At 40.7% G+C, this 16,121-nt stretch overlaps 1 protein-coding gene across 5 annotated transcripts in view; it reads right to left on the reverse strand.

Annotated features, from left to right (window-relative positions):
• Positions 1-16,121, reverse strand: part of LOC140577544 (neurexin-2-beta-like) — a 314,016-nt gene that overhangs the window by 194,745 nt on the left and 103,150 nt on the right. For 4 of the 5 annotated variants that reach the window (XM_023827381.2, XM_023827379.2, XM_023827380.2 and 1 more), the window contains exon 1: positions 1,588-3,020. The exons of the other annotated variant lie outside the window; for it this stretch is intronic. In XM_023827381.2, coding sequence (XP_023683149.2) covers positions 1,588-1,855 — 268 coding nt within the window. In that variant the 5' untranslated portion in view covers positions 1,856-3,020. Of the gene's footprint in view, positions 1-1,587; positions 3,021-16,121 lie in introns of those variants that run through there. 5 annotated transcript variants of the gene reach the window in all.

Here is a 16,121-nt window from a genome sequence, read left to right on the forward strand (position 1 = left end):
TATATTTTTCTATCTAACAAAATACTCAAAAGTAATTAAATACATTTAATTGAACTACTGCCCATATTTGTCCCTGATAAGGTGCTAAAAAACAATCAAGGAAATCCTGTACAGCTGACATGACATGATTTGTTAAACAAATGAGAAATAAATTGATTTGCCATTTCCAAGTTATATGCAGAAATAGCAATACAGACACTCCTCATTTAACAATCAAGTTTGATTCCTACGACAAGGTTGTGAAGCAAATTTGTCAATAAGCGAGGAGCTGCCCCTTACCGATAGCATATTGTACTAGTAGGGGGTTTATGTCAATTATCTTTAGAGATTTTTTTTACTGTCACCTTTGCATCACATATACCATTTTTAGTGTATTTATATATGTTTATACAGTAGTTCACGGTATATTGTAAGAAACAGAATAGATGAAATCAGCTCTAATATACATTACTTAGGTTTGCATACTGTAAGTATAGGTAATCAGATTCGAATGCTAGCGAAGTGAATACTGACCAACCCCAGAAACGAAACAGACTGAGAAAGAGTGATGCAAGATGATATGCTTGATGCTTAATGCTGAGACACCACACTGCTGTTTCCATGACCAAAGTTCACATACAGCGTACAATACCGGCTGGTCGGACAGCTGGTTGTAAGTCCACGCGGTCATTAAACTGATTGGTTGTTAGGTGAGGAGAGTCTGTATTGGACAAGATCTGTGTAAATTTAAGCGTGCCATGCATCAAACTTTAGGACACATTTCCCATTTTTCCCCATGTTCCTGGACCTGCCCAACAATTTGGGAAAATAAGCTGAGATCAATCTGTTCCATATAGGACAGACTATCAGGTTCTGGTGGGTGAGAGAGACATAGATCCAGTGATTCAGAAAAGCAGATTCTTCTTAAGCTGATATAGGTATATGCGTCTGTTCCTGCACTCAGATGACATGCATCATGCTTAATAAAACATGCAAAAAACACTTTGACTGATGGTACTCAAAAAAACAGCAAATGAAAAGCAAAGCAGAAAGCTGAGGTATAGGAAGGAACTGGGAAAGCTGCCTTTGTTCAGGTGCTTCTGGTTCTGTGTTGGCAAGAGGAAATTTGGGGCAAAACAGCACTACCTGTCATTGCAGTGGGGCAGTCAACATGACTCACCAGGGCAAAACACACACACATGTGCTTCAAAACCTCTGAAGAAAACCTCTGAGCCAATAGGATTACTAACATCCAGGCAGTCCGGACACCAAAAATTAATAACAGGTTTGCCAAACAAAACTTCTCTGGCTAATTATCTGATTGGATCTCTTTTTCTTTCTCTCTCTATTAGTTGTTGAAGGCAATATGGTTCATACTCCCTTAAAGCTGTCATATTAGACTATAAAATCACTGACAAGCAAGTAGCCATAACGAAGACCAGTTAGCCAGACCAATGACTCTCTAAAGAGAGTGAAAACTCATAGCATTGAAACTAATAACCTGCTACAACCCTGTGTCTTTACTTGTATATCATAGCTCTGTCTGAATGAGCAAGTTAGACCTATATAGAGCTATACTCCGCAGGTAGGGCTTCGGTGTGGACGTACCATGGCCCCCACGTGTGAGGAAAGGCATCCGGTTGATGGCGATGGGCACAGTACCGTGCTTGCTGTGGAAGTGGTGGACATGATGCGTGGTGCTGAGGCTGGAGGAGACGCGAGCGGCACTGGCCGTGCCGGGCAGGGCCAGAATCGCAGCCCACAGCACCAGCTGGCAGCAGCAAGCCACAGCAGCCCGGAACAGGAGCCTGCCCACCTGAATCCTGAGCGCTGGGCTTCTTCCCGCCCTCGCAAGAGGCATGCGGCAGGAAGGCATCTCAAAAGGATCCAACGCCCATCACATCCACATTCGTCACAGTGGAAGAAAAGAAGGACAGCAATGAAAAAGATTCTCATTCAAGGACTATCCACAAAAAATATGGAAAAGCTGACAGTTTCATACACGGGAATGAAAAAGAAAATCCTCAGGTTCCAGTTGTCCTATGCCAGCATCCTGGGTAGAATACAGACCACCCCCCTTCGCCCTGAACACTTCCCTCATGCAGTGTTTTCAGTAGCTCCAAAGACAACAACCAGAAACGGCGTGAAACAACCGCTAAAAATAAAAGGAAAAGATATATCCCAAAAACAGTGTGGAGAAAACCCTGTTATCTTTCAGTGAGCCAAAAACAGCAACCAACTGCCATAAAAATAACTATAAAACATGATATGCTTCAGTCTGTGGATGAATAAAGATTCATAAAAAATATTTTCACGAAAGTGACAGCAATCCAGAGCAGAGTGGCGTGGCCAGGGAGTGTTACGGAGCCTCCTCTCTCCGCTGGAGAGGAAGGAGGAACATCTCGGCGCAAAGCAATATCACGGCGGAGACCTGCAATCAGGAAGAGGAGCAGCCCCAGGCTAACTGAGGGAACGGCGAGCACGGCCTCCAGGGGTTGGACCCCCCGGGCCAAAGTGGGATGGGGCGAGATCACCCAGAGGCGAAAGAATTCCACAAGAATGGAGATACATGAACAAGGCTGAGCAAGTTCGCTTCCCTCAGACGGATCTGTGAGCTCAGCAGTCAAGACTGCGAGTGCGACATGGGAGAGAGAGTCCAACAGAGCATCCGAGAGAGAGTGACGGTATCCTCAGCCGCTCCAGCTCAGCCTATTGCCCTCCGCTCCCCCCTGGCCGGCTGGTCCCCCAGCTCCTGCTCCCAGAAGCCGTGCTCAGCCGCTGACTTTCCAGGTGCCCGTCTGCTGAGATGGTGACGATGACAAGTGTCGGCGAGCGGCTCGATGTGCTGCTGGCTCCTTGGCTTTGGCCAGGGCACTCACGCCCATGCTAAGTGAGTGAAAGGCAGCGACGGTGCGCCATGCCCCCCCAGGATCCACACACACACACGCATTCGGCAGCTCGGTCGCCAGCAGCGGTAAGAAACACAGCGGCACCCCCTGACTCTGCTGACGTGCTCAGCTCCTCTGAAAGCGCAGCCAGAATGTGTGATGCACAGTGAGGCAGGGCGAGAGAGAGAGAGAGAGAGAGGGAGGGAGAGTGAGAGAGAGAGAAAGGGAGGCAGAGGGAGGGGGGAGAGGGGGAAGGCTAGCAGTGACAAACACACACATGCGAGCTGCAGATGTATGGGCTCAGAGCAGCAGCCTACTGGGACAGACGCTGCAGTGGTGGATGTTTGGTGACCTGGTGTGTGAGGGTAAGTGGCCAGGGTAGGTACTCTGACATCCTGTGAGGTTTGTCCCTGAATAGCGTGTGCACAGTTCCTAAACAAAACAAAATTCATCTCCACACTCTCACTCTCTACATTCATCTCTCCTCACACTCTCACTCTCTACATTTATCTCCTCACACTCTTTACATTCATCTCCACACTCTCACTCTCTACATTAATCTCTCCTCACACTCTCTACATTTATCTCCTCACACTCTCTACATTCATCTCCACACTCTCACTCTCTACATTCATCTCTCCTCACACTCTCACTCTCTACATTTATCTCCTCACACTCTTTACATTCATCCCCACACTCTCTACATTCATCTCTCTTCACACTCTCACTCTCTACATTTATCTCCTCACACTCTCTACATTCATCTCCACACTCTCACTCTCTACATTCATCTCTCCTCACACTCTCACTCTCTACATTTATCTCTTCACACACCTTCACACTCCATATATTCATCTCCTCACACTCTCTACATTCATATTGTTGTCTGCATTTTAAACATCTGATGTTTGTCTGTTACACAGGAGGCAGATGGGATGAGGGGCTTGATTGCATCCAGGAAATATGCTGACAATGCAAATACAGCCCCCCTGAGAATGGGGAGGGGGTCCAGAGAGCTGGCGAGTGAAAGAGAGCAAGAGAGATGAAGTGAAATTGCAGATCAGATAAATCATGGCTGATAGAAATCTCTGCTGGGACTGCCTCAGTGCTCAAAAGGACAGGGCTGACAAATAAGGAAAGCAGAGAGTGGGCTCCACTCTCGCCTACAACGAGAGCAGGGAACTGGCCCATCAGTCACACGCAGTGCCAGATGGGCCCACTGCAAAGGGGGTCAGTGAACCACAGGCACATGCCGCCACTGGTGCTGATGGAGAATACAATGTAGCTAATTCATTTGAAAGAAACAATGTAGGCAGAGCAGCTAATGTAGCCCATGGAGGTCACAGAGCTGGGGAAGCCGACACAGATGGCACTGCTCTTGCTGATAACACAATCTATACACCACACTGGAAAGGAACGGGGGTTTCATGATGTGCTAGCATGTGTGTCCGAAGAAGCAAGCCGTCACTAGGGGTCACAGGGAGTCTCCCTGCTGGCATGACTGACTCCGCCTACCCCTACTCACGTGTAAAATAGGGCTGAAGAGAGGAGGTGTTTTGCGTTTTCTGTGACATTGATACAGATAAGGAAAGATAACAGATTCAGAGAATTTAACAAAGAAAACTAGAAAGGATGCTGTCAGGTTGACAACAGTGTATTCCCTGGACAGTAAAACCCGACTCCTCCTAGACTCCCAACCTCTAGAATTCCAGAAGTACTGGATGGGTCACCAGAAAATGTGAAAGTCAATAAATATATCTCTACCCAAGTCCTAGTCATGACACATAACTCTATATAAGAAACTATACCTGTTTATTTGTTACACAATTGCATTTACCTCCCAATTTTCAAAATCTCTCCCCAACAAATTTGTGGTTCACAAATTTGTATTTCTTCATGCATGTCTTAGTATCCATATCTTAAACTTTCATTTATGCATTATTGTGCCCACAAAATGCTAAATTGAGCTCACTAAATCCCTACGCTTTACTTTTTTGTTTTCTTGATTTGATAATTAGAGCTCTCAAAGTAAGATGTACTCAGGTTTTGCTTGTGTTATTGCTCTAAGAAAACATGTCTGCATAGTCAGAAGGTGGAGTGGAAGAATACTGTGTTGTCCAGTAGTAAATGTATTTGTTTAAATGATTGTAATAACACTTATGTCTGCCAGCTTGGTCTTTCTTTAGTACATGGTGTGCACTAAATAAAAAAAATGAACAGTCCATGGTCACTCTGAGGCTCCATAGTAAAACCAAGTTACTACCATTTAATGTCATACAATCACACAGAGACCCCACTGTGATTTTCTTCTAAGATATGTTAATGCTACCTACATTGTACACATGTAAAGACTACCAAATACCAGGCAACTCATAATCTAAATCTCTAAGCACATGCTCCACTTTAGATAAATCAAAATTGTTTTCATTAACCCTCTGTATTTAGTCCACGTTTCAGTTTGTTTCCCAAGTTCGGTCATTGTATTGTCCGTCTGCGTTTTGCCTGCCTTACCTGTAATTAAACCCCATATTCCCCGATACCCTGACATCTGCGCCTTTGTCTCCGTTCCGTCCCGCTCGGCACAACAATATTATTATAATTAAACGTATTAATGATTTATTATTAATGATATTAAAATAATGAATAAGAAATCTTTCTTTTTAAATTTATTTTATTATATAATAATAATTACTGTTACTGTCTATCATTGTCTAAATGTATTTTTACTGTCTAAATACATGTATTCAGCTAGTGTAAACATGCACGATGCTATCACAGCCAATGCGAGGCTGAGACTGAAGCGTTACCCTTTTGTTTCCGCTGAGAGACATGCCGCGTGACTCATTTCCCCGTGCGTACAAGTTATCTTAGGTCAGCGTTCACGGTTTGACATCTGAGATTCAGATTGAGCTCTAGGTAATTTTTTTTTGAACTGGTTGTTTCGACTTTTAAGAAATTTGAGTTTTAATGAGTTTGAGAACTGAGGTACCACCGTATATCTGTTAATTCTGTAAATCTTTGTGAACTACTGAAGGAACTACTGAAGGAACAAGGCATGAATAACACGTTAAATACTTACTGTATCTTACATTTGTTCATCTTTAATGAATTATAATGCATCTTTCATCACAAGCAGTTACTATATTTGTTATTATATCTGTTAATTCTGTAAACCTTTGTGAACTACTGAAGGAAATACTAAGGGAACAAGTAATGAATAACACAAGTGAAATACCAAACTCATGTTTGCATGGTGGCACAGCGATTAGCACTGCTGCCTCACAGCAAAAAGGTCCTGTGTTTGGTCCTGGGTCCTTTCTGTGTAGAATCTGCACTCTTTCCCTGTGATTGTGTGGATTTTCGCCAGGGGCTCTGGTTTCTTCACACGGTCCAAAAGTGTGTAGGATAGGTTGATTGGTGAGTCTAAATTGGCTCTGTGGTGTGTTGGCAACTGCCCAGGGTTGGTTCCTGCCTGTGCCCATTCTTCCCAGGATAGGCTCTGGTGACCCCAGTTGGGATTAAGCAGTTTCGGAAGATGGATGTTTGTTCAACATTAATGAATCGTGACACATCTTTTATCTCAAGTATATTATACTTTTTTGTTCATTTGTTCATGATTTGTTTCTGATTTGTACTTCAGTAGTAATTGAGTTCTTCCAAGTATTTGTGCCCCAACAAGTGTTACCATTAACATTAATAAGGGCACAATTTCAGAAGGAAGAGATACAGTAAGAAGAGCTTCATCTCTATTCATTTCGTAAAATGCAGGAAAATATCCTTATATCTGCATTACTCTGTTAAAAAGAGACAAACATTTGTAAATCGGGACACTCATGCCAGCTAGACACTGGTGACACGAGGTTTACACATTCCATCTTTGCAAACAGGGAGTCATCCCCGCCACACTCACACCAGCTTATAAAAACATAAAACACACACCATCACCCTTCCAAGTTACAAATACCATACAGCATATTTCCTCCCCACTTGTGAAATATGCCACCAAACCAGGACAACTCAGTGCCCGCACCAGAGTCACAAATGCACCACTCAATCTCTGTCACACCCCTCACTCCAAACCCCATCACTTACGTGGAAGGAGTGCTGTGGTGCACAGGTACTGCATAAAGAAGCTTGACATTAAAAACAATCAAACAAACAGAAAGATCAAATGTTCGGGGAGGGAGCACCCAAATCATTTCTCCCATAGAACCAAAGTAAATACCGATGACAGTTACCTGCTGTCTCCCATCCATGCAGCGTGTGAGTCAGGATGGATGTTAAATAACAACAAAAGACTTCAAAATAAAGTAAAATACCGCTTACACTGTAAGCCTAATCTCCACTTAACACCACAACAAACCATTATAATTCTGATCAGTACTATCTTAGCCAATGTGGAGCCTCAGGCTAGCATAACTACCAGCGCCCCCCCGCATCGCGACATGATTCTCTGCAGGATGATGTAGCGAGTGTATCAAAACATGAAATGTGCAATAGAACAGGGGGGTATTCCATGAAGCAGGAAAGTTTTACTTATTTCACAAGTCTGGCTCATTTAAGGAGGAGTTCTGTTCCATCAATGTGTCTTAAATGAATTCCTGCTGAGTTACCATAGTAACTTACGCAACTGAACAAGGTTAACTTTCCCGCTTACTTAAGCATTGTCTCAAAGAATATGCAACGTGTGGGAACAGATTCCCAAAAGATTCCGCGCTCTCACTACTCATGTCATGTAATAAATATAATAAAACTTATAAAAATCACGTCTGAGCATTCCAAATAATTCCAAAATAATTAAAATGAAAGCGTACCCATATTACAAAGATACGGTTATTTATGCAGAACCTACAACACGGATGCGGCTGAAAGTATTTTACGGAGATCAAATAATACAGAATAACATTATATAGTAAAAATGACTCCATGCTCCGTGCTGGCTAAGGGGATCGCACAAAAAACTTTTGCAGTGTAAACCACTGTACCACCGTACTAGGTACTTGTTACATTTATATAACTTACGCATTTAGTCTGTCTGCAATTGTTTATGGCCACAGTACTGCCTTTCTTAGCAATTACATCTTTGTATTCTTCATACGGCTCCATCAGCAGCGTTTGCTCTGTGGCGGAAAAAAAACAGCTCTCGTTTTACATGCTTTCTGACTCATTTGATCGATCTGTCGTTTATCCATTCATTTGGGCTTAAATATCTCGGGTGTGCGCACTAAGTGAGACTATTCCAGGCTGTCTTGTATGAGCCTTGATTAAGTTAAATCTGAACTGAGGTTAAGTTTAGAGATGGTGCTAATTTGAGTCTAACTTTTTCAGGAAAGTCTGGCTTTATTTAGCTACTTTCATAGAATAACCCAGGAGTCGCAAAAGATTATGTTTATTGGCTGAAAATGGTGTCAATAATTGCTATTTCAGCAATGACTATGATTAACAAATATTTATAATTAAATGCCTGTTTCATATTTGTTCATATACTGTATATAGTGTAAGACATTTCCTACACTTGTTTACAAAGGAAAGTACAAAGGAAATTATGTGCATAGTTCCACCATACTCTATTCCTGTCGATATGCCCACATTTTGACACACCCACTAACCTTTCGATACGCCCACTACTCCAGTCTGCAAAGACCTATACTTACCCCAGTCCAAGGCAAAGTAAAATTGGATGACAAGTCTGTGCCCCCTCAGAACTTGGCAGCATAGCCAGTCACCTATGCCACACACAGTACTCAATGGTAGTACTCAAAAATATGCCTGTTCCATCATGACAGCATGCATCCTGGAATCATACTAGCAGTCTCCCATCTTTCCCTGTTTCTCCCTTGATGTTACGTCCATGACTTTTTTAAAACTTTCCATTCGGAATGAAGACGTCAATCATTAATCACCCAGAATCAATACACAATCCGTCATATTTCTTTGCAACTTTCTGTGCCTTTAAACACATGCAAGGTCCAGTTAGCTGGCAAAAAACTTCACAAGCAGTGTACATGAAATCTGCATAGTATACCAGATTCCAAACATGTGAAGACTAAACACTATCAAACAAACAATAAATGGTTATATTAGCAGAATTTACTATTCAAATGGACAGTCTAATACAGTTTTTACCCATTGCTTAGACACATGCTTAAACCAAAGTAACATAACTTGAAGTTGTTGTTACTATACCTTACACAAAATGTAACCATACCTTAAACAAAAGCGCTGCTTTGCACTTTAGTTGCAATTCTACAACACACTTGCTCCTTTCTGCAACACACTTGCTCCTGCACACTACACACTATTTCATACATAACACACTTCGTTCAAAAATGAAATCTCAGGGTACACATCTATTCAAAATACAAAACACACTGGGTAATTGAAAATACTTAGACACACACCTGAAAATACTTACTTACAAAACTAAACACCAATCAGCCAACTACAAAAAGGCCTCACTTAAGCCATTTTGAGAACTTTGCAAGCATGGAGGCAGGGAGAACTTGAGGCAGAGGAGGAAGAGGAAGACAGATAGAGGAAGAGGAAGACAGAGAGAGAGAGGAGGACGAGGTCGAAGAGACCATGCAAGGACCATTATTTCTGATGACATAAGAGCAACTTTGGCGGACCATGTCATAAACCATGGCCTGACTATGAGGGAAGCTGGGCAGACAGTCCTCCCTAATCTAAGCTGTTTCACAGTTTCATCCATAATAAGGACATTCTGATTGGAAACCAGGTATGTCCTCAACTCTCTACTCTACTCAGACTGTATCTAGAGTATTTACAGTACTGTACCATATAACACTGCCATATCACATGTACTGTATTGCAGGGCGGCTAATGCTCCTTTTCAAAGAAAAGTGGTAGTTTTGTGAAACATACCGTGGTAACGTGTTAAGATATTTCAGTACTGTGTATGGTATTACAGTAAAGTACAGTATATACAGTACGGTAAAAAAAGAAGCAAACCAATAAGAATTGTGGTTGCATTTTTCTACAGAATGGGGGTGGACGCCAACGCCTGTTCACCCAACAGCAGAAACTTGCCATTGTGAACCTAGTCAGAGCAAACAATGCAATCCATCAGCTACGGCAACACATACTTGAAGATAGGGAAGTATTCAACAACATAAATCGAGTAAGCATTACAACTATCAGACGCATCTTGGTAAAGCACAACATGACCATGAAGCAATTGTACAGGGTCCCATTTGAGAGGAACAGTGTCAGGGTCAAAGGACTTCGACATGAATATGTACAGGTAAGTGTTACAGTCCTTTACATTTACTGTACAATACAGAATGGGTGCAATCCAGTAACAGCTGAATATGTACCATTGGATCAGTACCACATAGATATGTTCAGAAAGCTACACAGGTACCTTTGTGGTGGAGTGGTTCTGTATGTGTAGTAGTGTCGTTGTGTTTTGAGTACTGCCATCCACAATATGTATTTTTTGTTGCAGAGAATCTTGGTCATGGATGGAGCTGCTCAGCCTCATGAATTTATTTAAATTGACGAGGCTGGATTCAACCTTAGCAAAAACAGATGACGGGGACGTAATATACTTGGCCAAAGGGCGATTGTGCACGTCCCGCGTGGGGGAAATATCACATTTTGTGCCGCCATAAGCCTTGGAGGGCTACTGCACCATCATTCCAAACTGGGTCCCTATAATGCGCAACACATAATCACATTTCTAGATGCACGTCATGATGCAGTTGTACAGGCCAGACCAGAGCAGCCCGGGTTTGTTGTTGTCTGGGATAATGTTAGTTTCCATTGGGCTGCTCTCGTCCGGAACTGGTTCACCAACCATGATCAATTTGAATTTGTATATTTTCCCACTTATCCGCCCTTTCTCAATCCTATAGAAAAGTTTTTTTCCGCTCGGAGATGGCGCGTATGACCGCCAACCACATGCCCGCATGTCTCTTCTGCAGGCAATGGAATAGGCATTGAGCCATTGATGTAAGGTCAATCCATGGATAGATTCGGCATACAAGGGGATATTTTACCCGATGCTTAGCAAGAGAAGACATTGCTATGGAAGTAAATCTGTGTCATGAGAATTTGAATTTTATATGCCTCTAAAATTCTAACATTGAATAATTATGCATTGGAAATATGCATCGGAAATTCGACGGTCCGAATTCACATGCAAAAATACGAGGTTAGAAATACGAGTTATACATCCGGGATACCAAGGCTAAGCAATCGAATCTGTGGATGCGTTCGACTTCATATAGCACAAAAGCAATGCATTCCGGTCCTGACGTTTGTATCCCAGGCAGTTCCGAGGCATTATCTGCTATTTCTCCCAAATATCACGTAAAGCAGTTATAACTGGTTTTCAGTTAATTTACCTGTTAAAATAAAGTTTAAATAAATGACATAAATGCTCTAAAAAATACACGTAAGTTAGTGGTTTATTTATAGTTAGTTACTGTAATGTTGCGCTGCTTTATTTGTTTAATCGTCCAGTCTGTGAAGAAGGCATTCAAGTAAGAATTGCATTGTACTCAGTACATGACAATAAAAACTTTGATTCCTTGAAATACATGTATTTGATCTTTTTACTAGTGCTGTCAAACGATTAAAATTTTTAATCAGATTAATCACAGTGTTGCTGTGGATTAATTTCGATTAATCACAATGAAGTATCATTCATTTTTAACCTATATTAATCACATTTCATTTTGCATGAGCAAACAGACTCAAGAAAAAAGGGAGTATACAGTATATGCACTTAACATGTTTATTGAACATCTTAAACATGAGTCGGATGCATTCCATCTGCCACAGAAGTGCAATACCATGGACCCATATCAAAAAGCAAGATTTTTTTGCTTAGCCGGACAACTTGTCGGATTTAAGAAACCTCAGTTTAAATGGTCTTTATTTTCGTTTACTTACAATTAGCCCGAACTACCGTAAATCTGACAAATAATCCAACTAATCATGAAATCCGACTCTAGCCCATTTAATTGCCATTGTTAACAAATATCAGTTGATAACACATTACGCGCGGTGCTTTACGTATAAAACTCTGTAGCAACACGTCCACAGACAAGTTGGATGGTACAGTGTGTGCGCCCGATTTAATGAGCCACAAATGAGAAGTAGTGCTTAAACAGTATAAAACTACAACTTTCCCTTCTGTTGATAAAAGGCGCAGCCATCGGGATCCTCTGTGCTGCTCCAAGATATTTCTCGGATCACCGAGAAACGGGAGCGCACATGCTGTCACTTCCAGCTTCAAAACTCAGAATCCCACTCGGAATATGAGTTCCCAGGACAAATGGAACGCACCAAAACTGCCTGAAATAGGTTGACAGAGACATTTCAGGGATTTTGAGTCATTCTGCGCTGAAGATGGGTTAATTGCGTTAAATTTTTTTATCAGATTAATCATGATGATGGATTAATCCACGTTAACCCGTTAATTTTGACAGCCCTACTTTTTACACAAGGCCACTATACACAATAGTTTATTTTTTTCCACTGATAACAGTTTGGATCAGGAGTTGGTTATTGTAAAAGAAGTAGTGTGCATGCAGGTGATATTTGTATAGATTTATCTACACCCTTCTGGCAGTGCTGCCATAGCAGTCAGGTCTCACAGACTACGAGGAGTAGAAGTTGTCTGACTTGGCTGCAGTCAGTTTATACTCCACCCCTGCAGCCGCAGGCAGATCGTGCTCCACGTCCCGTCAGCTGCAGACAGACCTGAGCCCAAGTCGAACGCAGCCACAGATTCGATTGCTTAGCCTTGGTATCCCGGATGTATAACTCGTATTTTTAACCTTGTATTTTTGCATGTGAATTCGGACCATCGAATTTCCGATGCATATTTCCAATGCATAAATATTCAATGTTAGAATTTCAGTGGCATATAAAATTTTAATTTTTATGATACAGATTTACTTCCATACATTGCTTGTGATGTTGATGAGATCCTGTGACTCCAACAGACGGCAGGATCCATAAGCCCACTTAAGCACAATTGTGTTTTTCTGTGTTTACAGTAATGTATTATTTGCTTTATTTTTGCTTTAACTGCATTTACTGTACTGTAAAGTACACTACTGTAATGTACAGTATTGAGTATTTCATTTTTTGGTTGTTGTGAAAACGTGCCTTCTGTGGAACTGAATAAAAACCTTGCAAATGAAAGCCTGCAGTGTTTTATATAAAGTAGACTAGTGTGTTGCTGCTTATATGAAAGTGTATTCATATGATGCAAGTAACATTTTGTCATTAGAGTGACATTTTGACAAAGGATTGTTAGGTTTTGATAGTAGGGTTTCAATTTGACATAGATGTGAATGGTTTATTTCCCAGTGTTGTGTCTTATTTGCTTGTGTGTAGAGTTTTGACACGATGAGCCAAGGTTTGCAAAATGTGTTCAAGCAACGGGCAAAAACTGTAATACAGTTAATAATACAAATAATACGAATAATACAAATAACAAAGCAAATCCCATGCTCGTGTTCACAAGATGGCAGCTTCCCTGGAACCTTCAATTTTGGGGCAGTTTTTATAAAGTCTATCAAGTGTAGATTTTATGTGCAGATTTTCATCCATATAATACTTTGGTGATCAATCAAAGATCAAATACAATAAACAGAGAAATGATATGGAAGTTAGAGGTATCCTATTTACAAGGTCAACTGTCTTATCTACGTTGCACTTCCCTTCACTGTCAGTAAGTGCAGTTGCTTCAGTTTTGGTGCAATTTCTCTCAAAATATGAATAGACATGGATCTTGTCCTATACAACCTATCAGGAAAGATTTGTAAAAAGCTTTTTGAGTTATTATGCCAAAGAGATCAAGTATATATTGTAAATGTTTGAAGTGTCTGAAAATATGGGACAACTTTTTCGTTATCACTATGCGGTACAATATTTGGGTGATCTGTCTCAAATTTCATCACTTCCAGTTTGTCACCCATAAAGTATACAGTCGTCCCTCGCCATTTCACGCTTCGACTTTTGCGACTTCACTCTATCGTGGTTTTTTCAAATACATTTATTCATTAAAAAGTTGATAGACAGTGGAAATGATACAGCACACGCTCGGTTGTCTGAGTCTATTATACACCTCTGTATTACAATTAAAATTAAAATTACTGTACGTATGGACTGTAGGCCTATGTATTCGAGCACCCCCGCTGGAACGGATTAACCGCGATAAACAAGGGACGACTGTATCTACAAAGTTGGGAAAAGATCCATAAAAGTTACTGTGTTCATTTCATTTCTTTCCTGCCACATAATGCTGCTGCTTCATTTTTGGGACAATTTGTCTGAAAATGAAACCAAGTGGACATCTTCATTCATATAATGTTTTAGTGAAGTATAATGTTATAATGAAGCAGTAATGAGATACATAAAGTACTTTTTGACTTATCACATTCACAAGGTCAAATGTTGTCTGCTTTCACTCTTCCCTTTGCTGCATCTGTGTCTGCAAAGTTTGAAAAAGATTCATGAAAGAGTTATTGCTTAAGGGTCCAGTCCAGTAAATACCAATGCAGCTCACACCTTCCTCTGAAATGGCAGAATCCTCACAGCACTCCATGTTAACTAACATTTTAATTAACATTAAATGTAACTTTTACATATAATGATAATAATTTAGCAAACACCTGGTGTATGAAACTGGTGTCAAGGTTCCTTCAAAGATAAAACTATGGACCCACAGAAGGTAATGTCACAGTGTACAGCAAGATTAATGAAAGAATAAAAATCTAGAAATACTGAAAATGCAACTCAGAATATAAAGCATGAAACACAATTTGCCATTCATTTATTTCCAGCTGACATCTTTGCTTACAGTATCTTATCTTTTTTTTCTTAGGTGTAGATTTAGGTGAGAGGAAGAGAGGAAACTGGACGATTTATCGATTTCAAATCGAAATCGCGATTTGAAACAACGCCATTAGCAAGTCGCAAAAATTGAGATTTAGGATATACATTATACAGCACGTCGGACCCAGGGTTTAAAACTGCTGTGAGAATAGTTTTACAAATTCATGCCGCACTCCCTGTGTGACGGTAATTCTCACCAATCACAAGTGCCGTGCTTCTCGCGTGCCAGCCATGCTCACCAATCAGAAGTGGCCCAAGAAGGCCCACAGACCCACAAACAGCAAACACGTGAAACCAAAGGAAAATGTTACATTCGCGGTGTGGAAAAATACTGATTCCGCTACTGAGCTATAAGTGAATTGCCTTCCTATTTCATGGTCCAAGATTGTTTCAGAAAGGTCCTATCATCAATAGAACCGGCGAGCTCCTTTTAAACACCAAATGCAATATACTTCAGCGCATCATACCTTTGGTTTTTGTTAATAGGCAATAGCATTAGTATAACGCTAACCCATAAAAACAACAATGAGACAGTCAGTAATTCTCACAGCAGCGGAGTCGATGACCTCCAAAAAAGCCGTAAATCCCACAATACAATCGTGTTTATGTCATATGTTTTTGTGCTTATTAAATTGAAGTGTTTCCAAAGATTAATCCCACAACAGAAATAAAATTAAAGTCTTGCTTTAACATAAATACTAAAAGAATAGATCGCAGTTGGGTATGGGCACGCGGTCTTATTTAGAAAACATACAAAAAGAGACGCATATAATGTTGAATCATTATAGTTTTGTATTTATCCGAGTAACAAAGCAAAGGAATGATAAGCTGCTTTAGTTGAAAACTGCATTTTACTTCTCATTTAAAATAAAATGCAGGGTTGGCAACTTTGGTCAGCTGCATGGAGTGAGATGCAGCTAATTTTAAGTTCAGAATTGAATATATATTTGCCGTAAGATTTCTTGCGTGAGTCTGAAAGAGTTTGCAACCATGAACACGTACATTTTTTGTTTCACCTGAATTGATTTGTATAGAAAATAACCGTATACATGCAGTTGTTAAAAAGCGAAAACTTCGACCAATATGAAATGACCAATAAACGACTAATTCTCTTTATTTATAATTTTATAAAATGCATACTAAGTTTAAAAAATTCCAGTTTTAGGACAGAACAGCCACTCTGTTATGAACATTACGGTTTTTTGAGTGTTACTAGTGTTAATAACAGGAGCTAACAACACAATAGCGCAAACAAAAGGGCTGCATACACCGAAGTAGTTCTTGCTTGTTCATTGGCGTGGGAAAAAGCGGTTATAGTGTTATTAGGAGGGTAATCAGCGTTACCTGCAAGATCGCTATTTTTCTTTTTGCTGCAAT

Source organism: Paramormyrops kingsleyae, chromosome 10, assembly GCF_048594095.1.
Source record: "Paramormyrops kingsleyae isolate MSU_618 chromosome 10, PKINGS_0.4, whole genome shotgun sequence".
Lineage (NCBI taxonomy): Eukaryota > Metazoa > Chordata > Actinopteri > Osteoglossiformes > Mormyridae > Paramormyrops > Paramormyrops kingsleyae.